Source organism: Oncorhynchus mykiss, chromosome 2 (assembly GCF_057628025.1).
Source record: "Oncorhynchus mykiss isolate SJ-2025 chromosome 2, ASM5762802v1, whole genome shotgun sequence".
Lineage (NCBI taxonomy): Eukaryota > Metazoa > Chordata > Actinopteri > Salmoniformes > Salmonidae > Oncorhynchus > Oncorhynchus mykiss.
Genome location: NC_143023.1, coordinates 69531742 through 69558400, shown reverse-complemented (window position 1 = coordinate 69558400; position 26659 = coordinate 69531742). Strand labels below are relative to the sequence as shown.

Below are 26659 nucleotides of genomic sequence, written 5' to 3'. Positions count from 1 at the left end.
TTGGTAAAATACTATAATTTCATGACAGGTCTCTTTTTGGTAAAATACTATAATTTCATGATAGGTCTCTTTTTGGTAAAATACTATAATTTCATGACAGGTCTCTTTTTGGTAAAATACTATAATTTCATGATAGGTCTCTTTTTGGTAAAATACTATAATTTCATGATAGGTCTCTTTTTGGTAAAATACTATAATTTCATGACAGGTCTCTTTTTGGTAAAATACTATAATTTCATGATAGGTCTCTTTTTGGTAAAATACTAAAATTTCATGATAGGTCTCTTTTTGGTAAAATACTATAATTTCATGATAGGTCTCTTTTTGGTAAAATACTATAATTTCATGACAGGTCTCTTTTTGGTAAAATACTATAATTTCATGACAGGTCTCTTTTTGGTAAAATACTATAATTTCATGACAGGTCTCTTTTTGGTAAAATACTATAATTTCATGATAGGTCTCTTTTTGGTAAAATAATCCACCCCTCCCTCTTCCCCTCCCCACACACAAACGAGAGCACTTGTGAAATGCTCACTTTTATTTTTAACTACTTTTAGTGTCATTGCATACATGTTTTGTTTCATTGTGACTTTAGTCCAGTTCTGCCCATGTACAACACTGTCCTTGCAAAGCCATAGACAATGGTGCATTATAACGATGGATTTATTTTGTTACAGAAGATAATTCATCCAAAAAATGGAAATACTTTGATGAGTCTGCAATCTTGACAAGCATTCTATATATTTAAAAACATCCGATCATCAACATCCGATCATCAACATCCGATCATCAACATCCGATCATCAACATCCGATCATCAACATCCGATCAGTGCAAATGAATAAAAAATAAATACAATGCCAATTGAATGTAAAGTATCACTCCTAGCAAATCAGAGAAACACTCATATTTCAGTAATAAAGAAAACACTGATAAATACTAAGTCTAAATGAACACTGCTAAATCTAATACAATGATAATTCTTAGTGCAATTTCAATTATACGCCACCTTACATTTCCCTCTTCTAAGATTATAGTCTACAGGTGTTACTTATGATGCAGCCTCTGATACAGTTACTTTATACATTCCAAGGGTCATTGATGTATTGCAACCTTGTGAATTCTCACAACTCTGAAATATTGCACAGTATAGTATTATCAGTTCAAAGGGAAGATTGTCAAGACCTGGGCTGTTTTCCATGTAGATGTGTCCTCCACAGTCAAAAGAAGTGCACTGGTGTTTCTTCAGATTCTGATGGTTTTCCAGAAATTCCAAATTATCTGAGGAATATAGGATGTCTATCAAAATCATATGAGCCTGCTCAGATCATTGAGAAAGAGGGTGGGGGGGGGGGGGGGGGGGTATTGCACCCCCCTCCTACATCATCAGTCCACATCCATACCTTCTGGAGTTTGTATAAGAAAGACACACTACATGACCAAAAGTATGTGGACACCTGCTCGTCGAACATCTCATTCCAAAATCATGGGCATTAATATGGAGTGCGTCCCCTATTTGCTGCTATAACAGCTTCCACTCTTCTGGGAAGGCTTTCCACTAGATGTTGGAACATTGCTGCAGGGACTTCCTTCCATTCAGCCATCAGTGAGGTTGGGCACTGATGTTGGACGATTAGGCCTGGCTCACAGTCTGCGTTCCAATTAATCCCAAAAGTTTTCGATGGGGTTGAGGTCAGAGCTGTGCTCAGGCCAGTCAAGTCAAGATCTCCCACACCGATCTCCATAAACCATTTCTGTATGGGCCTTGCTTTGTGCACTGGGGCATTGTCATGCTGAAACAGGGGGCCTTCCCCAAACTGTTGCCACAAAGTTGGAAGCACAGAATCATCTAGAATGTAATTGTATGCTGTAGCATTAAGATTTTCCTTCACTGGAACTAAGGGGCCCGAACCATGAACAGCCCCAGACCATTATTCCTCCTTCACCAAACTTTACAGTTGGCACTATGCATTGGGGCAGGTAGTGTTCTCCTGACATCTTCCAAACTCAGATTTGTCCGTTGGACTGCCAGATGGTGAAGCGTGATTCATCACTCCAGAGAACGCATTTCCACTGATCCAGAGTCCAATGGCGGCGAGCTTTACACCACTCCAGCCAACGCTTGGTATTCCACATTGTGATCCTAGGCTTGTGTGCGTCTGCTTTGCCATGGAAACCTATTTATGAAGCTCCCGAACAGTTCTTGTGCTGATGTTGCTTCCAGAGGCAGTTCGGAATTTGGTAGTGTGAGTTGCAACCCGAGGACAGATGATTTTTACGTGCTGTGCACTTCAGCACTCGGCGGTCCTGTTCTGTAAGCTTGTGGCCTACCACTTCGCGGCTAAGCCGTTGTTGTTCCTAGACAATTACAGTGCGTACAGTTGACCGGGGCAGCTCTGGAAGGGCAGAAATTTGACGAACTGATTGTTTGAAAGGTGGCATCCTATGACGGTGCCACATTGAAAGTCACTGAGCTCTTCAGTAAGGCCAGTCTATTGCCAATGTTCATCTATTGAGACTGCATGGCTGTGTCCTCTATTATATACACGTGTCAGCAACGGGTCTGGCTGAAATAGCTGAATACACTAATTTGAAGGGGTGTCCACATACTTTTGTTTGTATATTGTGTATAATCCAAATATGGGATTTGGCCTGTCTCTGAAACAAATGGAGGCATTGTAGAGTCCAAATGCTCTAGGGAGGCTCTTCATCTGTCTTGAAATCAAACGTTACTTTGCCTCTATCCACCACTAAAATCAATGGAAGGTCATAATGTTTATCTATAATAAATCAGGTTAAACTAATCAGAAAAAAAAGAGAGATGTGGTAGCTAGAAAGTTATATGGATGGAAGAGAAAAGACAAATAGACAGACACAGGTTTAGTGACACTAGTACATCTCTCTTTCCTCTCTGTTTAGTGAGTCTACACATTGATCTTATCTAAACTTCAGCTGAAGTTGGGTCATCTAGCTCTTCTTCTACATTTGACTAATGCACAGTATTTAACAATTTGTCTAAGTTACTCTTGTGCACAGGAGTGCCCAAATGCACTGTTTCAAGGGAAATATATGGATTGTGATTAAGAATAAATTGTGATACAAATTGTGCAAAACAGCAATGTATGGTGTCTTCATTGTTTTTTCAAATGGGAAGTCTATCATAAATATTTCCTAGACCTCTCACATTAAAACATACAGAAGATAACACTGTTTCTGTAATTTTATGAATATCATTTTGAAATACAAATATAGTATTTGCACAAGAATATAATTTTCATACCAAATGGGCTATTTGGGAAATAAATCAGCGCCACAAGCAGAAACTCTCCCACACAGACTAAAGTGCTTACAAACTTGGGCCACTTTGGTATGATGCAACTTTGCATACTACCACTGGAATGATGGCAGAGAATAGTAGAACTTGCTGGTTGTACTCCAATTCTGTGCTAGGAATTTATCCTTGAAATATCAACTGGTCGGTTGGTCTTTCATGAGTTGAAGTCCCTCAGTCAGGCACTCTAAATGTAGCTCAGTCCAGTTTTAGAGAGAGAAGCCATTGCTTATGTCAGGATGTCCTGCGGATCAACTTTTGAAGTGAAAACTGCCAGGGTCTCCACCAATAAAACTGTTGAACTTCAGTGAAGGAAGTCTGAATAATTCCAAATAGATTAACCTCTGGTTCTCTGAAAAGCCATATAGTGCTTCTGAAAAAAACTCCCCAGGGCTGACAGTCTGGTGGATGGAAGGTGGGCCCACAGAGCTCTGAGTGACAGGAATCCCTCCTGCTCTGCTCACATTGGGTCAGGTGCGCTGGATCTAAGATGTGACGACTGCGGATGGAACACATCTGAGAGCCTTGAGGAATGTCTTGTTTTCTGGCCAAAAGCAGAAACACAAAAGAAAGGTAAATATTTTCTATTCTCAGTACAAACTGAGCTGTCCATCAGTAGTGGTGTGTGGGTAACATCATTGGGGAAGCCAAGCCAGGAAAAAAAAAAATCCCATATTACAACCTATTGTGTTGTTTGCTCTATAACCTGTTAGGTCTATATTTCAGTGTGAAGGCATATGAACTAAGGCCGAGACAATAAACTTTTGTTTCATCACAAAACCGGAGAACAACATATGTCCACAAAACATATTGCATGTAACAAACAGTTACATGACCTAGCAAGTTAATGTTTGACATTTTCGGACTACTAAACAACTATTGGTTACCGCAAGTGTCAAAGAAAACAGGCACTGCCTCCACTATTCCAGCACCATTTCATCATCTAATCACCTAAGTCTAATACATTGACAACTAAAAGATACCAAAAACGATTTAGTCCAATCAACGAAAGCTAAATCTGATGTGGCTGTACACGGTCCTGCTTGCTGTCGGTCTGTCTGTAAGTGGAAAAAACATGTTGACTCACCCTACCTGTTGAAAAATGCCAATGCCATCCTCTTTCATGTTGCCTAAACGGTCTATACACACTTTTAGTTTTTGTTGTCCTAGGTTACTAAAATGCTTGCTCGCTAGCCTAACTTTCTTTCATGAGCAACAATGTGCCAGGCCAGCTAGTTAACTACATATACATTAGCTAGCGACATGTTGAACTTCCATCCTCTCAGGCCAGGGGCTCAATGTATGCATTTATGGTTTGATCAGAATCACCTTTATAATCATTGGCCAATACAGAGATTTAAGTAAAACCACAAGCCCAAATCCCTATCTCCATCCATGGCTAATTTAGGAAAGGGACAATTTTAGCTAGCTAGCTACCGGAGGACAATGACACAATGAGTTATAACAATTCAAGTTATGTCGATGTTGTTTGGCTTCATATGTGATAGGTACAAACTGGCTTCCCTTGACGCTGTTTTTTGGTGCGCCAGGACCATTCACAGCTGAACTCACTCAGTTTAGCGCAACGTGGATTGGTTATTATTTTATTTAAATAATGATCAAGGGAGGCCAAATGCTCGCTGCCTTCCCTTGCATTCAATGCTACAGACGGCAACAACGTCATACTCTTTTTGATCAGACAGCATAGATGGGCTACACATACAGAGACAGAGGGGCGCTGTTTCGTTAACTTGGATGCTTCCTCCAGTAAGATATGTTCAGCCTCGTGCGAATTTAAGGAAATTTATGAAACACAGAGACAAAATAAATTATTTGTATGTTTTTTTCTTGGTCATTTTTTTGGGGGGGGAAGCCTGGCTTCCCTTGGCATCCACGAATACACGCCACTGCTGCCCATATGATCATTCAACTACGCACAAAGATCCAGTTCTACAAATGGCCTGTGGTTCAAAATGCACCCAACTATCATACTTGAGTAAAAGTAAAGATGTCTTAATAGAAAATGACTCAAGTAAAAGTGAAAGTCACCCAGTAGAATAATTGAGTAAAAGTATTTGATTTGAAATATACTTCAGTATCAAAAGTAAATGCTATAAATCACTTCAACTCCTTATATTAAGCAAACCAGACAGCATGGTTTTCTTGTTTAAAAATGTCCGGATAGCGAGGGGCACCCTCCAACAGTGGCATCATTTTCCAAACAACGCATTTGTGTTGATCGAGTCTGCTAGATCAGAGGCAGAAGGGATGACCACGTGTTCGCTTGATAAGTGTGTGAATTGGGCCATTTTCCTGTTCTGCTAAGCATTCCAAATGTAGCGACTTCTTTTGGGTATCAGGGAAAATGTATGAGAGTAAAAAGTACATATTTTCTTAGGAATGTAGTGGAGTAAAAGTTGTCAAATAGAAATAGTAAAGTACAGATACCCCCCAAAAAACGACTCACTGTACCTGTCTTTGTCAGGACTAGCCTGTGTCAGCTGATCTGTCAAGCTGTTACTGTTCGTCACATCCAGCGTTGGGGTAAGCCTCTGCCTCCTGGCTCTGAAACATGTACTGGAACACATGATTCATGGGGGGATTGGATACTACTACAGATAACACTGACCAGTACTATAAACCAACTGCAGAGAGGCTACATGCACAGCACACACTGATTCATAGTCCCAAGAAGTGAGGTCAAATGTTGACAAGTTGGTTTTACCATTACCTGCCTTTGTCTGTCTAAAGCCAGTCATTTATGGCTGACACAGTAATGGTCGTCACTAGTTACCACAGACAAAGTCAAACCCAGCCGATTTCTACAATTTATCTTCTTAAAATCTGATTTGAAACCTAATCTTAACTCTAACCTAAACCACGCTGCTAACCTTATATGAAGACAGAATTTTACGATAAATACCATTTCAAATTTGTGGCTGTGGCAACTAGTGGAAAATCACAGTAACTCATAACTTGTGTTGACTTTACTGACTGGTTGATTTCACTGAATATATATATATATATAACTAAACTTCAAGATATAATATCTGGGCAGAGCTAATTCAAACACCATAAACATATTCTACTCACTGATTTTAGGTTGGACTCCATATCATTAAAGTTCCACTCACTCAAGGGCAGGTTGAAATTGAATGGCTGTAAAGACAGAACAGCGTCATGTCAGTATGAGCTCTTATCTAGTGAAGAGAAACTTCACATGGGAGCCATTATGCCTGTTTCTGCAGTAACGTTGTTTCCCCCAAGCTTCAGAGTGTCCTACTCACATCTATGACAGCAGCGGTGGGCTCCACGCTTTGCTGGTGGGTCCTCAGGAGAAGCTGCAAGTCCTCTAGACTCATGTCCACATTCTCTACAGCATCAGGTACTTCTGGTCTACAACACACACACCATATCACACTACTTCACTTGAAAACAATACATTAATATGTAATAAAATAAAACAATATAGAGCTGTTTATCTGTGTGTGTGTGTGTGGGGGGGGGGGGGGGGGGGGGTGTACCTTTCCAGAGCAGGTCTCTTGCTCCTCCTCTCTGCTCCAGACCCTCTGCCCTCCAGGACGGACTGTACCATGGCAACATGGAGGACAGGGGGTTCAGAACACACCTCGCAGGAGCCCAGTGGAACACCATCCCCCCTGCCTCGCACCCCTGGGCTCACTGGTTCCTCTTTGATAAGCATCATACACTTATCCCTGTGTGGGGACAGATACACAGCATTCTTATCGGTTTATATCAGCCCTGCTGAATAAGGCTAGATACTGGATTTTTTTACTTTGGAAATCACTACAGGATAAAAGGTGACTTTGACCTTTGATCCTCACCTTGTCTCCTCTGTTTGCATTTGAATGGCCATGTTAGTGGGCTGTGACATTTCCGTAACGTCTGATATGATTGGTCCTCCTGTCATTGCACTATTGGAGCAAGAGGCCGTTTCTGTAGATGGCTGTAGAGAAGGAGCAGTAAGAGAGTTTGATTAAAGGTTTGTGAAGCTCACAGCCTGACAATCACTGTGCAGTTCAAAATATAAAGGGCTTTATTTTATGATAATCATAATGTCCCAATGTTAAATGGAAACTATAAATGCAGTACAACTAGCAAAAAGGTAGAGTGGGTTCTCACCGACTGGATATAGAAGGGCTCATGCAGGGACTCCATTTGGTGGCTATGGCTGAACTTAGAGGCTGGAGGTGTGGTGGAGCCAACATCCAACATGAGGGGACTGGGGTGGCCATGCATCACCATGAGGGGGAATATTGAGAAAACAATGCGAGTCAATGGAAATACTCTTGTGCAATGACATGCCATGGAACTGACAAAGCCATAGAGAGTCGTGTCTGCTCGTCTTTACTGGATGAGAGCCAAGGATAAGGGGAAGTAACTGCAAGGGTGACTAAGAAAGCAGTGGTAGTTTTGAGAAACTAGCTTGGCTTGTGTAGAACACGTAGACCTTAAAACACTGAATAACCCACTTGCTTTTCAAACACTGAGAAAAGTTAATAATGTATGTTAGTAATTACACTATGTAATTGACTTTTGTGATATTTTCTTTCATTTATCTTATACCAGCCACTACTGTTTCTATTTTGCCAAGGCTGTGTACACAATCTCTATAAGTTTAATTTACTGCAACCAATACTAAGCTCAAACAGCAGGGCACAATGACAACATGAATTGTATTGTAGAACACAGCTATGCCACAGTGATGAACGTGAACAATGTCCAGTTAATGTAGTCAGTTGTGATTGTAAATCTTTAGGTGTTATGGAGACATGACAGTTGTAATTCAGTCGTACAACTGAATCAACTGAAATGTGTCTTCCGCATTTAACCAAACGCCTCTGAATCAGAGAGGAGCTGCCATAATCGACATCCACGTCTTCTAATGGCCTTGCTCAGGGGCAGAACGACAGATTTTTACCTTGTCGGCTCTGGGATTTGATCCAGCAACCTTTTGGTTACTGGCCCAATGCTCTAACCACTAGGCTACCTGCGAACATATGAGCGTTGTATGTGACTGTGCCTTGTCCTTCGACTGATTTGTTCACACGGGTCACACAAGCTGACAGTGCATTTCTCTTAGAGGATAGAGGGTCATGCGCCCTGGTTAAGTGGGGTGGTGTGGGTGTGAGAGGATGGGAGGGGGGGTGAGTGATTGTGTGTGTGTGTGTGTGTGTGTGTGTGTGTGTGAGGGGCTTAGAGCTCAGTAGGTCTGATTCAGCATTCAGCTCCATTCATCTCAACTGTGATTGTGCAGCTCGTCAGCTGACCACATCCCGCTGAGCTGGCCGTTCCCACTGCAGTGTTTGTGTTACTATTGTCGATTTGTTAGTATAGTGTGTTGAGTGTATGTACATACAGGTGTGTTTGTGTGTGTTTTTGAGTGCATGTATTGTTAATCTTAGCCTTTGTGTGTGTACGTGTGCGTGTGCGTGTGCGTGTGCGTGTGTGTGTGTACACTACAAAGAGAAGCAGTATACTCACAGCTTTCTCTTCATTCCTACAGTGCTGGGTGCGTTTGATTGCATCTGGCTGAATAGGAACTGAATCAGCTATAAAGGAGCAAAAAACAGAATGATGCAGCACAAAGTCTCTCTAGACAGACGGGTTGCCTCTTACAATGTACCGCGGTCTGGGTTTCTGAGACTAGCACTAGCACCAAAGTAACACACTGACTCCTCCCCTGTCGCTCGCTCTCTAACACACACACACACACACACACACACACAATTGTCATGTTTGTTCAGAGGTTCTCACCTTGTTCATTACTTTCTGCTGCTGGGTGTGGTTCTGTCTCAGTGAGACCACCTCTCTCCACAGCACCTCATTCTGCCTGGAGGAGTAAGACAAACCACTGTGACATTCACCACTTCATTATCAACCCCCTCACTCACCACCCCGCATGTGTGTGATCTATGTGTGATTAAATGGTGTGACTAGGCAATGATCTGATTTCAGCCTGTTCACCCTGATGTGTCATATCTGAGCGCTCAGCCAAATGTCATCCACCTATTCCAGATCAGACAGAGACATGTGACAAGATCACCTGTACTGCACCTGACCAGCACACCGGACACTACTATAGGGCGCAACGGTCAGGTGAGCGGCTGAATGTTCTCTTCAACCAATGGAGACAATAGACCAAACCATTGAAACATACAATGAGGCTAGGGACAATGCATGGACTACTGAGGATGGACTATGAGTTGCTTTGACTCTGTTGCATATGGCTTACTATGATTCGTAATATGTTTTGTCCCAGTTCAGTGCCTCAAACTAAATGTCATTAAACCAGCTACAGTACTGTATTGATTTAGCATGTGTCATACATTGTGGATATAGTTATGATTGATGCGTTGTATCAGCACACTGTTCTTCCTACTTACTGTTTCATGTCTTGCATCTGACACTCCATGTTCTCTTGTTGACTGCGCAGCACCTGCACCTCATACAGCAGCTTACTCAAGTCCTCCTGTCGTACTTTAGTCTCTTCACTCTTCACGATGGAGACCTAAACACACACACAGAGGTCTTACCATGTGTGTGTGGGTGTGTGTTTTATTTCCTAGGTTTCTGTCTCACCTTCCTCTTGATGTGCTCCAGCAGGTGTTCGTGGCCTTGCAGGAAGTAGAGGTGCTGGAACTCTGTGTCGTCTCGCTCTGGCTTCACCAGGCCACTCTGCTCTATGTTCACCACCTTCCTGAAGCCATCTGCACACCAGTCCACAGTTAGCGGCACACAACACACACCTCCAGAGGCACAAACACTCAAAGGAATGCCTATGCTACAGTAACTACACAATACACAAGTCATTCCTACACTATTCACTTCTAAATACTGCTAAATATCCGAGAGGGTCTTTATTCTTTAGTGATGAGGAGAGGTACTCACACATGTTGAGCTGACGGACAAAGCTGGCCATGTTGTTATGTTTGAAGTATTTTGGCAGCACCTCCTTGGCAAACCTTCCCTGGTCAAAAACATGGAAGCTGGTTCCAGTCTGAGGGACAGAACCAGAATAGGGGTTTGTGTTTAAGTTCTATGGACCACTGATTGGCCATTGACTACCTCAATTCAACATTCAGAACCAGTTTCCCAGACACAGATCAATGCTTTTTAGTCCAGGACGTTAGTGTCAAAACCATAATAGGCTCAGTCCTATAAATCATGTCAAGGTTGCTCAAATAGGAAGTCTTATTTGCTTTACAACAAGAAGTCCATATTAAAATCTTTACTTTGCATTTCCTAGTTCTTTTTGAAAAGACTATCTGGAGTCGAGCAGACAGGGGAATCTTAGCCACTTCCCTTTTTAATTTCTTAGAATTTAAGCATGCTGAAATGAAAGTTGAGGGAAAAAACATTTATCAGTAAGCTGTACACAACCTATTTCACAGTGAATCAATGACAAGATTATGCACTTTTGTCACTTAGTCAAAGTCCAGTAGCACAGGGGTAATCAACCTAGGGTCAGCGAAACTATTTTTTTGAAAATTCCCCCCCAATGTCTTTATGAATATTGCTAGCAACAACAGAATGAATACATTTTCAGTAGAAAAGAGCAGCATGTCTTCTTTCTAATGATGACAACTTTATTTCTTGACTTGGATATAAAAGAAAATGCCAACCTATGGCTAATCTTTGTTTAACAAGCGAAACAGCTGCTATAAGTGAAAATGTGTTACCTTTCTAGCTCAGTGTTGGGGAGTAGCCTAGTGAACTACGTGTAGTTCAACTACTTGGTGGTAGTTGAACTAAATTCAAATCTTGGTAGTGTTTTAGACATTACTTTTTTGCCATGTAGCGGTGAAGCTATCCTGCCTTCACGTGCTCAACTTTGTTTCATTCTGTGCTTTTCGGTCACTGTGCAAGAAAAAGGTTGAAGAGCCCTGCAGTGTCACATTATTTTAGTGTTAAAAATAGGTTGGCCAAATTATGTTACTATATCTGTCCCAATACGAGTCCAGCACACAAAATCAGCTAATGATCATGATGAAATCATTCTTAATTTTCTCAAAGATAGCTACTCACTGACATTTTGAGGACTCTGTAAACGAGATTGTGGAGTCTTCGGCATAACAGTATCAGGTACAAAAATAAAGATGTCGAGGGGTGCTTAGTGTGTGGTCTCACCACTCCTTCATAGACACAATGCTGACATACTAGTCATTATTTTTATGACATTTTCCATACTTTTATAAAGGGAACGAGACAAAGGCATTTTCTAATTTCACTGATGAAGTGTCGAGTTAACCAAAGGTTTAAACAGATATCTTGTTTTGTTAACCCGGGTATAAATGGTCACCAATTGATTTGATGTTCAAACATAGATCTATCCTTGAGTAATAGACAAGTAGAATCTTCACTAAAATAGACTTCTCTATCTTGTCATTTCTATCAAACACATGAAATATATTCCACTGTATGAAAGACCGCTAACTCTCTTTAACCAACCAGAAGTGTAAGTCCTTCAGGTACTCACAGCACTCCAGCAGATGAGATGGTTGGTGTCCGGGTCCTCGACCAGGGTCCACAGTTTGGTTAGGAAGGCAGGCACATTACTGGCATAACCCCCATCCACACCAATAGAGCCAGGAGATTCCTGCATGGCTGTGCTTCAGTTGGATGAACAAACTGTTATTAAGAATGTGTATGAGAGAGTGTGTACGTGCCCAGGTCCTACTCCATTTCTGAGCTGCTTTGCTGCTGACTCTCTCTGGACTACTCATTCGGCCATATCAGGCCCTGTCATCCCCACAGGCCAGCGTCAGCACAAACCTGCCCCTGCAGCGTCACCATAGCCCTCCAACACAAAAGACCCCACTGGGGAGCAATACAGGCCATCACAAAGCCTAAAATAATACCACACTGTCATGCCAAACAATAGGAGCACCAGCACAGGAGCGCTGGTGAGTACGTGTGTGTGTCCAGATATAAACACTCCTATAAGAACAACTTTTCAGGACCAGTTCCAAGAGGAGTCGTTGTCTCAAAGACCTCACATTCATCACAACTCATAAAGGCCATGATTACACCAACCTACACTCACAGACTCATCTACACTCAGACTCATCATAGCTCAAGGACAAACACAAATATCATATAACCCTTAGAAAGAGTACATTGTACAGTATGTGGTTTGTAAGATTTTTGTATCAACAACCACTGGTTTTGTGTCACAATTTTTCGAGAAATTTGTTTGCGAGGTTGTTTGTGTCATTGAAAAATCTGATAAAATAAATTTAAAATCCTGGTCAGAAATAAATTAGTTCCTATTTGTGACCATGCCATTTGAATTCTTATTTGCATCCCCGGAGAATGCACATTTTATGTATCTTGATCTGTGGTTAGTCACATGACAAATACACTGAACAAAAATATAAATCCAACATGTGAAGTGTTGGTCCCATGCTTCAAGAACTGAAATAAAAGATCCCAGAAAGCTTATTTCTCTCAAATGTTGTGCACAAATTTGTTAACATCCCTATTGGTGATAATTTCATCCACCTGATAGATGTGGCATATCAAGAAGCTGATTAAACAGCATAATCATTACACAGGTGCACCTTGTGCTGGTGACAATAGTCCACTCTAAAATGGGAATTTGTGTCCCACAACACAATGCCACAGATGTCTCATGTTTTGAGGGAGCGTGCAATTGGCACGCTGACTGCAGGAATGTCCACCGGAGCTTTTGCCAGAGAATTTTATGTTCCTTGTTCAACCATTAGCCGCCTCCAACTTCATTTTAGAGAAATTGGCAGTGCATCCAACCAGCACAACAACCGCAGACCACATGTAACCACACCAGCCCAGGACCTCCACATTTGGCTTCTTCACCTGCCAGATCGTCGGAGACCAGCCACCTGGACAGCTGATGAAACCGTGGATTTGCACAACCAAATAATTTCTGTACAAACTGTCTCAGGAAAGCTCATCTGCACACTCGTCATCCTCACCAGGGTCTTGACCTGACTGCAGTTCGGCATCATAACCAACTTCAGTGGGCAAATGCTCACCTTCAATGAATCACGGTATGGCATCGTGTGGTCGAGTGGTTTGCTGATGTCAACGTTGTGAACAGAGCCCCATGGTGGCAATGGGTTTATGCTATGGGCAGGCATAAGCTACGGACAATGAACACAATTGCATTTTATCGATGACAATTTTAAAGCACAAAGATACCATGACGAGATCCTTATCCTGATCCCGCAATAACCATGTTTCAGCATGATAATGCACAATCCCATGACGCAAGGATCTATACAGAATTCCTGGAAGTTGACAATGTCCAAGTTCTTCGATGGCCTGCATACTCACCAGACATGTCATCTATTGAGCATGTTTGGGATGCTCTGGATTGACATGTACGACAGCGTGTTCCAGTTCCTATTACCTTATATGAACTGGAACTGTCACGTCTACTCCCACTCCTCCCCTCCAGCATTCGACTTTGCCGGCATACTAACCACCGGTCCTGGGATTCATCATTACGCACACCTGGCATCAATCATTACACACACCTGCACGTCATCATGATACTCACCTGGACTCCATCACCTTCCTGATTACCTCCCCTATATCTGTCACTTCCTTTGGTTCTTTCCTCAGTCACTATTGTTCCTGTGTTTATGCGTAGATGCTGCTGTTATGGTGTCTCGTTTGTTGTATTATTAAATGTTTCACCTGCTTCTCGACTCTCAGCATCTTTGTTACAGTAACTCAGTAAAATCTTTGAAATTGTTTAATTTATATTTTTGTTCAGTGTAGTTAAGTTTTAGGTAAACAATTTTTTAAACATAAAAACAAATTATGAAATATAAATTAAATCAAGCCTATAATTGGGAAAACATGTGACATGATTAAACAAAACTGAAGGCAATTACAAAAAGAAACACCAAAGTGCAAAACATCAAATCAAATTATTTTGGTCCATACACATATACATGAATGGAAAATAGTAACATGTAAATGTTTGACTTATATTTAAGGCTGGCATATAGGCTACCTTTCAAACTTGCAGCAACCTTTGTACAACACTTGCCCACAATGAGCCCTTCAATAATCACTCACCCAGCACTCTTTTTCCATCTCAAATAAGGGCAGTGGTTAAAGTACTTAAGTAAAAATACTTTCAAGTACTACTAAGTAGTTTGCTTTGGTATCTGTACCTTACTATTTATATTTTGACAACTTTTACTTACTAGATTCCTAAAGAAAATAATGTACTTTCTACTCCTTACATTTTCCCTGACACCCAAAAGTACATTTTGAATGCTTAGCAGAACAGGTGTGCCCCTGACTATTCGTTAAAAAAAAATTTAACGATACAATTGTGCTGTCTGGTTTGCCCAATATAATGAATTTGAGATGATTTATACTTTTACTTTTGAGACTTAAACATATTTTTGAAATTACATTTACTCTTCATACTTAAGTATATTTCAAACCCAATACTTTTAGACTTTTACTCAAGTAGTATTTTACTGGTTGACTTTCACTTTCACTTGAGTCATTTTCTATTAAGGTATCTTTACTTTTACTCAAGTATGACAATTGGGTACTTTTCCCACCACTTCAAAACGGAAATGTAACTTTGTTCTGGCCTACAATGTTAAAAATAATGTACTTCTGGCGCCATCTGTTGCCAGAAAATCATATACTACGGATGGCCAGTTTATGGTCACTGCACATAGAACACTGTAATAACAAGGTGTCTTCTTTCATTTGAATATGAGCTTCACGATGTCTTTCAGGTGGACCAACAGGATGTCTCCAACAGCTAGCCAGGTTCAGAGGCTTCATGCAGGCAGGCCAAAAATGCCCTTTCTGCCCTGGAAGCATAAAACATCAGCAGCGCTGGTCCACTAGAGAAACATACAGCACTGCTAGCTAATTTAAAAGATACAGTAAGTTTAATATCTCAAACCAGCATTTCTCTTAAGATTTCTGAAAATCTGAGAATAGTTGAGATAGCCCTTCTCATCCTGATACTTTCTTTCTCCAAGATAAGACATTTGGGCTGAGAGAGACTACAAAGCTGCAACAAATTGTAATTTTGTCTAAATGTGAAGCAGGAAATCACTTGCATTTGCATTTAGATGCATTTTACCCTGCATGTGCCTGGGAGAGATATGGCTGTAATACCTGTCCCCGGATCCACCAGTGTCCACTGTGCATTGTTACCTGCTTCAACAAAGGCCCATGCTGGGAAGTTAGTGCCCCCGAATTGCCAAATTGATAGTGGACAGTGTTTAGGGCCTGGGCAAAGTGTTCATCAGCTTTGGGGCAAGTGCTATGATGTTCCTTTATTTGCGCCGCCAATCTACATTCACCAAATGGACATACCATGTTGGTCAGTATTTATTATGCACCCAGTGCTCGTTTGGATTATGCCATTCTGCCTTGCTGTCACATATCCATTAGTTTGGGTAGTGTGTGTGTTTAATGAGGGTGGTTAGAAGTTCTGAACTATAATGATTTCAGTTGAAGGGAAAATGACCACGGCTATGTCCTGACAATGTTTGAGATTACTGCCTATGTTTGAGGAATGTGTTTCAAGAAGCCTAATTTAAATTTTAGAGACCAGAATAAGGCGAGGGGTGTGTGGCGAAGATGCGCTATAGGCACATCTCTCTCAACTATTGGTTATTGACATTTTGATAATTCATTAAATATAATAGCCTATACATTCATACCATTCTCCAAGTGGAAATGTTGTTTGGAGCGCTCACAAGCTGCGCAACACTTCTGATAAATAACTTTTGGTTCATTTAATTGTATTTACCAGTTTACTGTCAATTTCTTAGTTGTCTTTGTTTGGAGAGCATGTGTCCGTTTTTTCCGTCATGTTTAATGTTGTGTGAAGGCTGTACTTTAACATACATAGATATACCTGCCCTGTGCATCAAAAATATGTGTGGCCAAATGTATATAAGTGCCCATTTGGGGATGTTGTATTTAGTGAAGTTTGGGGTAACACAAGGGGAGGCTGAGCCTGGTAGACCCCACCTGTGCTTTATTGGTTAAGACAGGTTTTGCCTGATGAGAGGATTTTTTCTTTTAAATGCTGACATTTTTAAGTCAAAACTTTGCATATATATTCAGTGGAGGCTGCTGAGGGGAGAATGGCTCATAGTAAAGGCTGAACTGGAGCAAATGTAATGGCATTAAACACATGGCAACCATGTGTTTGATGTATTTGATACCATTCCATCTATTCTGCTCCAGCCACTACCATGAGCCCATCCTCCCCAAATAAGGTGTCACCAACCTCCTGTGCAGTGGTGATTTTAGAATGTAAATCTTGGTGGGGTAAACTCCCCAAAAAATGTGGGATGCATGCCAGCAAAGCCACTACACAACACTAAACAATACATGAATTTGACTATAACAGTGACAAACGGTGCCCACAAACTGTTAGGGCCTACATAAATCCAATCAAAGTTTATTTGTCACGTGCTGCGAATACAACAGGTGTACAGTGAAACCTTACAGTGAAATGCTTACTTACAGTCTAACCAACAGTGCAAAAAAGGTATAAGGTGAACAATAGGTAAGTAAAGAAATAAAAACAACAGTAAAAAGACAGTGAAAAATAACAGTAGCGAGGCTATATACAGTAGCGAGGCTATATACAGTAGCGAGGCTATAACTAGCGAGGCTACATACAGGCACCGGTTAGTTGGCCTGATTGAGGTAGTATGTACATGTAGATATGTACATGTAGATAAGGCATTCCCATCAGAAGAGTCAACACCTTACCATTGTTACACCTGGCTATCAGCAGAGCCTTGTCTGGCAGCGAAACAGCTCATTCAGCCTCATTTACTGCCTTTTAAGAAAACATAGCTGATATGGCTGACTTGCTAAAACAAATGTGGTTTCTACTGACAATTGAGATGTACAAACTATGGCATAAGGGGACAACGAGTGGATAAGAGGCCATCTGTAATTTCGATTAAGACATTAATGAGCGAGCTAGGACGGATGTAGACAATATAACTATTTGTTCAGCTCTTTTGAAATGTACAGCAACAAAATTCAGAACATGGATCATTCTTACAGTATTCTCCCTACACACCAAGTCAGAACTGTAGGATAAATAAAAGGGGCATATAAGCAGACAATGAAAGCTCTTACAATATTCAATGATGACGTTTCTCTAAAACAGGCTATAGGCTACATGTGCACCACCAAGTCAGAACAGTAGGCTAAAGAGGGGAAAAGGGACCACATTATTAGGGTGAGGGCGACACATGGGTTACTAACAGCTTACTACACAACATACACTTAGTATTACTTTCTTAGCTACAGTATACATATCTCACTGGAATATTACATCATTTATGCAGCAGCATACAATACATTTATGGACTCACCTTGTTGTCACAAATATTGTCATCAAACATTTCCCATCAAAGTCTGGCATTCTCTGGATTTATGGTGCTTTCAAGACAACTGGGAACTCCAAAAAAGGTTGAATCATGATGACGTCAGTGATCTTCAGGTCGTAGCTCTAGAAAGAGGCCCAAATTCCCGACTTACAATTCCGAGTTGGATGACCTTTCAAAACCTATTTTCCCAGTCGGAGCTAATTTTTTCCTGAGTTCCCAGTTGTCTTGAACTCAACTGAAGTCAGATTTTCCAGTTCTGAGTCCCCTTATGCCATAGTTTGTATATCTCAATTGTCAGTAGAAACCACATTTGTTTAAGCAAGTCAGCCATATTAGCTATGTTTTTTAAAAAGGCAGTAAATGAGGCTGAATTAACTGTTTCGCTGCCAGACAAGGCTCCACTGATAGCCAGGTGTAGCAGTGGTAATGTTTTGGGACTGTTGTTGGGACAGCTTTATTTAGGCCCTAACAGTTTGTGGGTACCATTTGTCACAGTTATAGTGCAGTTAATGTATTGTTTAGTGTTGTGTTGTGTAGTGGCTTTGCTGGCATGCATCCCCCCAAAACCGAACATGATTGACATGCTAAAATCGCCACTGGTCGCAAGTCAGAATTAGACGTTCATTCATGTTTCTCAAAAAATCGAATCTCTAAGTCGTTCCAAAGTAATATTTCAAAGGGTTTAAGGTTAAGTTTAGGCATTTACTCAGAATTCTTAAAGTTATGCATTCACTCTGAATAGTTAAGGTAAGGGTTAAGGTTTGGGATAGGCTGAATTTTTTTAATTAAAAATGACTTTCTATCGCTGGATTTGAACACGGAACCAGAGGTTACGCCCATCCGCCATCCCTGTCCACAATGCCCTAGCAAAACCGAAACCTACTTGAAGGTAATAGCTCTCACTGTTGCCCCTAGTGGCCGGTTTCCACGCCATCTCCTGACGTCCTCAGATATGGATGAATGTCGAATATTGACTTGTATCACGGGTCACCTGCCTGGTAAAATTACTGACGAAAAAAATACTTAGCTAGCCAGCTAAGTTAGCAAACGTTAGGTAAGTAGTTAATTAGCTAGCTAACTAACTGCTGGAGTGTTTTACTAGCTAGCTTGCTAGCTAACATGATCTAAAATTGTCAATGACTGAGATAATATGTAATTATGATCAAATCAAATCAAATGTATTTATACAGCCCTTCGTACATCAGCTGAAATCTCAAAGTGCTGTACAGAAACCCAGCCTAAAACCCCAAACAGCAAGCCATACAGGTGTAGAAGCACGGTGGCTAGGAAAAACTCCCTAGAAAGGCCAAAACCTAGGAAGAAACCTAGAGAGGAACCAGGCTATGTGGGGTGGCCAGTCCTCTTCTGGCTGTGCCGGGTGGAGATTATAACAGAACATGGCCAAGATGTTCAAATGTTCATAAATGACCAGCATGGTCGAATAATAATAAGGCAGGTGGACTGGGGACAGCAAGGAGTCATCATGTCAGGTAGTCCTGGGGCATGGTCCTAGGGCTCAGGTCCTCCGAGAGAGAGAAAGAAAGACAGAAAGAGAGAATTAGAGAAAGCACACTTAAATTCACACAGGACACCGAATAGGACAGGAGAAGTACTCCAGATATAACAAACTGACCCTAGCCCCCCGACACATAAACTACTGCAGCATAAATACTGGAGGCTGAGACAGGAGGGGTCAGGAGACACTGTGGCCCCATCCGAGGACACCCCCGGACAGGGCCAAGCAGGAAGGATATAACCCCACTTTGCCAAAGCACAGCCCCCACACCACTAGAGGGATATCTTCAACCACCAACTTACCATCCTGAGACAAGGCTGAGTATAGCCCACAAAGATCTCCGCCATGGCACAACCCAAGGGGGGACGCCAACCCAGACAGGATGACCACATCAGTGAATCAACCCACTCAGGTGACGCACCCCTTCCAGGGACGGCATGAGAGAGCCCCAGTAAGCCAGTGACTCAGCCCCTGTAATAGGGTTAGAGGCAGAGAATCCCAGTGGAAAGAGGGGAACCGGCCAGACAGAGACAGCAAGGGCGGTTCGTTGCAGAGCCTTTCCGTTCACCTTCCCACTCCTGGGCCAGACTACACTCAATCATATCACCCACTGAAGAGATAAGTCTTCAGTAAAGACTTTGCGTCTCTGACATGGGTAGGCAGACCGTTCCATAAAAATTGAGCTCTATAGGAGAAAGCCCTGCCTCCAGCTGTTTGCTTAGAAATTCTAGGGACAATTAGGAGGCCTGCGTCTTGTGACCGTAGCGTACGTGTAGGTATGTACGGCAGGACCAAATCAGAGAGATAGGTAGGAGCAAGCCCATGTAATGCTTTGTAGGTTAGCAGTAAAACCTTGAAATCAGCCCTTGCTTTGACAGGAAGCCATTGTAGGGAGGCTAGCACTGGAGTAATATGATCAAATTTTTTGGTTCTAGTCAGGATTCTAGCAGCCGTATTTAGCACTAACTGAAATGTATTTAGTGCTTTATCCGGGTAGCCGGAAAGTAGAGCATTGCAGTAGTCTAACCTAGAAGTGACAAAAGCATGGATACATTTTTCTGCATCATTTTTGGACAGAAAGTTTCTGATTTTTGCAATGTTACGTAGATGGAAAAAAGCTGTCCTTGAAATGGTCTTGATATGTTCTTCAAAAGAGAGATCAGGGTCCAGAGTAACGCCGAGGTCCTTCACAGTTTTATTTGAGACAACTGTACAACCATTAAGATTAATTGTCAGATTCAACAGAAGATCTCTTTGTTTCTTGGGACCTAGAACAAGCATCTCTGTTTTGTCCGAATTTAAAAGTAGAAAGTTTGCAGCCATCCACTTCCTTATGTCTGAAACACATGCTTCTAGCAAGGGCAATTTTGGGGCTTCACCATGTTTCATTGTAATGTACAGCTGTGTGTCATCTGCATAGCAGTGAAAGTTAACATTATGTTTTCGAATGACATCCCCAAGAGGTAGAATATATAGTGAAAACAATAGTGGTCCTAAAACGGAACCTTGAGGAACACCGAAATTTACAGTTGATTTGTCAGAGGACAAACCATTCACAGAGACAAACTGATATCTTTCCGACAGATAAGATCTAAACCAGGCCAGAACTTGTCCATGTAGACCAATTTGGGTTTCCAATCTCTCCAAAAGAATGTGGTGATCGATGGTATCAAAAGCAGCACTAAGGTCTAGGAGCACGAGGACAGATGCAGAGCCTCGGTCCGATGCCATTAAAATGTAATTTACCACCTTCACAAGTGCAGTCTCAGTGCTATGATGGGGTCTAAAACCAGACTGAAGCATTTCGTATACATTGTTTGTCTTCAGGGAGGCAGTGAGTTGCTGCGCAACAGCCTTTTCTAAAATGTTTGAGAGGAATGGAAGATTCGATATAGGCCGATAGTTTTTTTTCTTTTCTGGGTCAAGGTTTGGCTTTTTCAAGAGAGGCTTTATTACTGCCACTTTTAGTGAGTTTGGTACACATCCGGTGGATAGAGAGCCGTTTATTATGTTCAACATAGGAGGGCCAAGCACAGGAAGCAGCTCTTTCAGTAGTTTAGTTGGAATAGGGTCCAGTATGCAGCTTGAAGGTTTAGAGGCCATGATTATTTTCATCATTGTGTCAAGAGATATAGTCCTAAAACACTTGAGCGTCTCTCTTGATCCTAGGTCCTGGCAGAGTTGTGCAGACTCAGAACAACTGAGCTTTGAAGGAATACACAGATTTAAAGAGGAGTCCGTAATTTGCTTTCTAATAATCATAATCTTTTCCTCAAAGAAGTTCATGAATTTATCACTGCTAAAGTGAAAGCCATCCTCTCTTGGGGAATGCTGCTTTTTAGTTAGCTTTGCGACAGTATCAAAAAGGAATTTCGTATTGTTCTTATTTTCCTCAATTAAGTTAGAAAAATAGGATGATCGAGCAGCAGTAAGGGCTCTTCGGTACTGCACGGTACTGTCTTTCCAAGCTAGTCGGAAGACTTCCAGTTTGGTGTGGCGCCATTTTGGTGTTGCTTCAGAGCTCGGGTATTTTCTGTGTACCAGGGAGCTAGTTTCTTATGAGAAATGTTTTTAGTTTTTAGGGGTGCAACTGCATCTAGGGTATTGCGCAAGGTTAAATTGAGTTAGGTGGTTAACTGATTTTTGTCCTCTGGCGTCCTTGGGTAGACAGAGGGAATCTGGAAGGACATCAAGGAATCTTTGTGTTGTCTGAGAATTTATAGCACAACTTTGGATGTTCCTTGGTTGGGGTCTGAGCAGATTATTTGTTGCAATTGCAAACGTAATAAAATGGTGGTCCGATAGTCCAGGATTATGAGGAAAAACATTAAGATCCACAACATTTATTCCATGGGGCAAAACTAGGTCCAGAGTATGACTGTGACAGTGAGTGGGTCCAGAGAAATGTTGGACAAAACCCACTGAGTCGATGATGGCTCCGAAAGCCTTTTGGAGTGGGTCTGTGGACTTTTCCATGTGAATATTAAAGTCACCAAATATTAGAATATTATCTGCTATGACTACAAGGTCCGATTGGAATTCAGGGAACTCAATGAGGAATAAAAAGTTAAAAAAAAGTGATTGAGTAGGCTGCATAAATTTCATGACTAGAAGCTCAAAAGACGAAAACATCATTTTGTTTTTTGTAAATTGAAATTTGCTATCGTAAATGTAAGCAACACCTCCGCCTTTGCGGGATGCACGGGGGATATGGTCACTAGTGTAGCCAGGAGGTGAGGCCTCATTTAACACAGTAAATTCATCAGGCTTAAGCCATGTTTCAGTCAGGCCAATCACATCAAGATTATGATCAGTGATTAGTTCATTGACTATAATTGCCTTTGAAGTAAGGGATCTAACATTAAGTAGCCCTATTTTGAGATGTGAGGTATCATGATCTCTTTCAATAATGACAGGAATGGAGGTGGTCTTTATCCTTGTGAGATTGCTAAGGCGAACACCGCCATGTTTAGTTTTGCCCAACCTAGGTCGAGGCACAGACACGGTCTCAATGGTGATAGCTGAGCTGACTACACTGACTGTGCTAGTGGCAGACTCCACTATGCTGGCAGGCTGGCTAACAGCCTGCTTCCTGGCCTGCACCCTATTTCATTGTAGAGCTAGAGGAGTTAGAGCCCTGTCTATGTTGATAGATAAGATGAGAGCACCCCTCCAGCTAGGATGGAGTCCGTCACTCCTCAGCAGGTCAGGCTTGGTCCTGTTTGTGGGTGAGTCCCAGAAAGAGGGCCAATTATCTACAAATTCTATCTTTTGGGAGGGGCAGAAAACAGTTTTCAACCAGCGATTGAGTTGTGAGACTCATCACTCCCCCTAACTGGGAGGGGGCCAGAGACAATTACTCGATGCCGACACATCTTTCTAGCTGATTTACACGCAGAAGCTATGTTGCGCTTGGTGATCTCTGACTGTTTCATCCTAACATCGTTGGTGCCGACATGGATAACAATATCTCTATACTCTCTACACTCGCCAGTTTTAGCTTTAGCCAGCACCATCTTCAGATTAGCCTTAACGTCGGTAGCCCTGCCCCCTGGTAAACAGTGTATGAGCGCTGGATGATTTGTTTTAAGTCTAATACTGCGGGTAATGGAGTCGCCAATGACTAGAGTTTTCAATTTGTCAGAGCTAATGGTGGGAAGCTTCGGCGTCTCAGACCCCGTAACGGGAGGAGTAGAGACCAGAGAAGACTCGGCCTCTGACTCCGACTCGCTGCTTAATGGGGAAAACCGGTTGAAAGTTTCTGTCGGCTGAATGAGCCGATAGCTAGGTCTATTTAACCTGAATGGATAATTAGTAATGTTAGCTAGCTTTTTACTCACCGTTTTTGGTCAGCCACAGTACCTTGCCCAGTTGTCTGTTGAAAAGTAATACCTATTTGTCCGTTGGACAGTAACTCCCCTCAGCGCTGGCTCCACTGTCTAGTAGACTTGCTGCAACAGTCCTCATTCACAAGCTTCCCGGATCAATTTGATCTTCTGGATTTGGTGGGAGAATTAACCCACCCACTGGGTCATATCTCAATAACCCAGCATTAAAAACCCAACCTTGCACTTTTTAAAGAAAATAACCCAACTAAATGACCCAATGCCTGCAACCCAGCAGATTGGTCACCCAAACAACCCAGCATTTTTTTGTACAGCACAGCTTCAAAAAGCACTCAATGAGTCTCTGCATTTGAACTTTATGTTTATTGTGCTGTAGCATGAAATACCTATGCAGAGTAAAAAATGCATTGCCTTGATGTTTATTCTCTTGGCCTAGTCATGTATATCATGGGCATGCTAGAACTGAAGGGCTATAATAGATGTTGTACCTACAGTTTGTTGACAGAACAGTAGAATCCAGCAGAGAAGGTCCAGTATAAATCTAACCATAATGAATGAGGCCAATGCATTAACATGCGTTCCGATGTCTTATTTTTTCCCAGGTGGAGGATTTGTTTGGATTTCTCTTATCTCATTACTCCCTAAATACACACAGTAAGTACTTCTTTACACCAGGGGAAGGTTGAAGGTCACACCATGGTCAAGTCTAGTGGGGGCATTACAGGATGTTTGATAAGCTGACTTGCAAAGCCAAATCCTGTTTGCTCTGTACAGTTTGGATTTACACCTGTCATGTTTCTGTTATATTACACTGTTATATCAGACATATCTGTTCCACCTAATTGGATCCAATGATATGCATCTTTCTGTGATGTTCCCTAAATCTATGGCAGGCAGTCTCACTTACCATGGGTTATGCAATCCTGGACTTGTCAGCCGCCAGGAAATATTAAAATAAGATGAAGCACTTAAAACACTCATCTGTGGTTACCAGTGCAGCCTCAGGGTCATGATCTAGTAATTAATCAAGTTAAAAGCCGCATGTAAGCTGCTAACATGGTGTCCCCCAGCAACACTACCCAGTGAAGTGCATCACCATTTACACAGCATTATGCCCATGCTATAATCAAGGGAGACACTCAAGTTTTTTAATCCAATATCTCTTGACACATTCATGAAAATAGTAATGGCCTCTAAACCTTCAAGCTGCATACTGGACCCTATTCCAACTAAACTATTGAAAGAGCTGCTTCCTGTTCTTGGCCCTCCTATGTAGAACATAATAAATGGCTTCCTATCCACCGGATGTGTACCAAACTCACTAAAAGTGGAAGTAATAAAGCCTCTCTTGAAAAAGCCGAACCTTGACCCAGAAAATATAAAAAACTATTGGCCTACAGTATATCGACTCTCCCATTCCTCAAAAAAAATGTTGAAAAAGCTGTTGCACAGCAACTCACTGCCTCCCTGAAGATAAACAATGTATACGAAATGTTTCAATCTGGTTCTAGACCCCATTTTAGCACTGAGACTGCACTCATGAAGGTGGTAAATTATATTTTAATGGTGTCAGACCAAGGTTCTGCATCTGTCCTCGTGTTCCTAGACCTTAGTACTGCTTTTGACACCATCAATCACCACATTCTTTTGGAGAAATTGGAAACCCAAATTGGTCTACACGGACAAGTTCTGGCCTGGTTTAGATCTTATCTGTCGGAAAGATATCAGTTTGTCTCTGTGGATGGTTTGTCCTCTGACAAATCAACTGTAAATTTCAGTGTTCCTCAAGGTTCCGTTTTAGGACCACTATTGTTTTTACTATATATTTGACATCTTGGTGATGTAATTTGGAAACATAATGTTAACTTTCACTGCTATGCAGATGATACACAGCTGTACATTTCAATGAAACCTGGTGAAGCCCCAAAATTGCCCTCCCTGGAAGCCTGTGTTTCAGACATAAGGAAGTGGATGGCGGCAAATTCTTTACTTTTAAACTCGGGCAAAACAGAGATGCTAGTTCTAGGTCCCAAGAAACAAAGAGATCTTCAATTCAAATCAAAATCAAATCAAACTTTATTTGCCAAATGTGGCGAATACAACAAGTGTAGACTTTACCGTGAAATGCTTACTTACAAGCCCTTAACCAACAGTGCCAATAACAGTAACACAATAAGAGTAACAATAACGAGGCTATATACAGTGGGAACCGGTACCGAGTCAGTGTGCTGGGGTACAGGCTAGTTGAGGTAATCTGTACATGTAGGTGAGGGCAAAGTGACTATGCATAGGTAACAAACAAACAGCGAGTAGCAGCAGTGTACAAAAGGGAGGGAGGGTCAATGTAATCTGTAATCTTAATCTTGATGGTTGTACAGTCGTCTCAAATAAAACTGTGAAGGACCTCGGCATTACTCTGGACCCTGATCTCTCTTTTGACAAACATATTAAGACTATTTCAAGGACAGCTTTTTTCTTATTTTTTCTTCTTCTTCTTCATAACATTGCAAAAATCTGAAACTTTCGGTCCAAATATTATGCAGAAAAATGAATCCATGCTTTTGTCACTTCTAGATTAGACTACTGCAATAATCTACTTTTCTGCTACCCGGATAAAGCACTAAATAAACTTCAGTTATTGCTAAACACGGCTGCTAGAACCTTGACTAGAACCAAAAAATTTGATCATATTACTCTCTACACTAGCTTCCTGTTAAGGCTAGGGCTGATTTCAAGGCTTTACTGCTAACCCACAAAGCATTACGTGGGCTTGCTCGTACCTATCTCTCCCATTTGGTCGTGCCGTACATACCTACACGTACACTACGATCACAAGACGCAGGCCTCCTTAATATCCCTAGAATTTATAAGCAAACAGCTGGAGGCAGGGCTTTCTCCTATAGAGCTCAATTTGTATGGATTGATCTGCCTATCCATGTGATAGACGCAGACTCCGTCTCGACCTTTAAGTCTTTATTGAAAACTAATCTCTTCAGCAGGTCCCATGATTGAGTGTAGTCTGGCCCAGGGGTGTGAAGGTGAACAGAAG

At 41.6% G+C, this 26659-nt stretch overlaps 1 protein-coding gene across 1 annotated transcript; it reads right to left on the bottom strand.

The window, feature by feature from the left end:
• Positions 1-648: 648 nt before the first annotated feature.
• On the bottom strand, positions 649-12092 carry LOC110494892 (heat shock factor protein 4). Its single transcript, XM_021570224.3, has 13 exons — positions 11835-12092; positions 10247-10355; positions 9938-10065; positions 9742-9866; positions 9113-9188; positions 8840-8907; positions 7478-7577; positions 7180-7301; positions 6859-7050; positions 6622-6730; positions 6428-6493; positions 5807-5911; positions 649-3878 (listed from the first exon to the last, which is right to left on the bottom strand). Exons 1-12 carry the CDS (start codon positions 11958-11960, stop codon positions 5852-5854), a joined length of 1281 nt encoding a protein of 426 aa, XP_021425899.1. The 5' UTR covers positions 11961-12092; the 3' UTR covers positions 649-3878; positions 5807-5851.
• Between the last annotated feature and the right edge of the window lie 14567 nt (positions 12093-26659).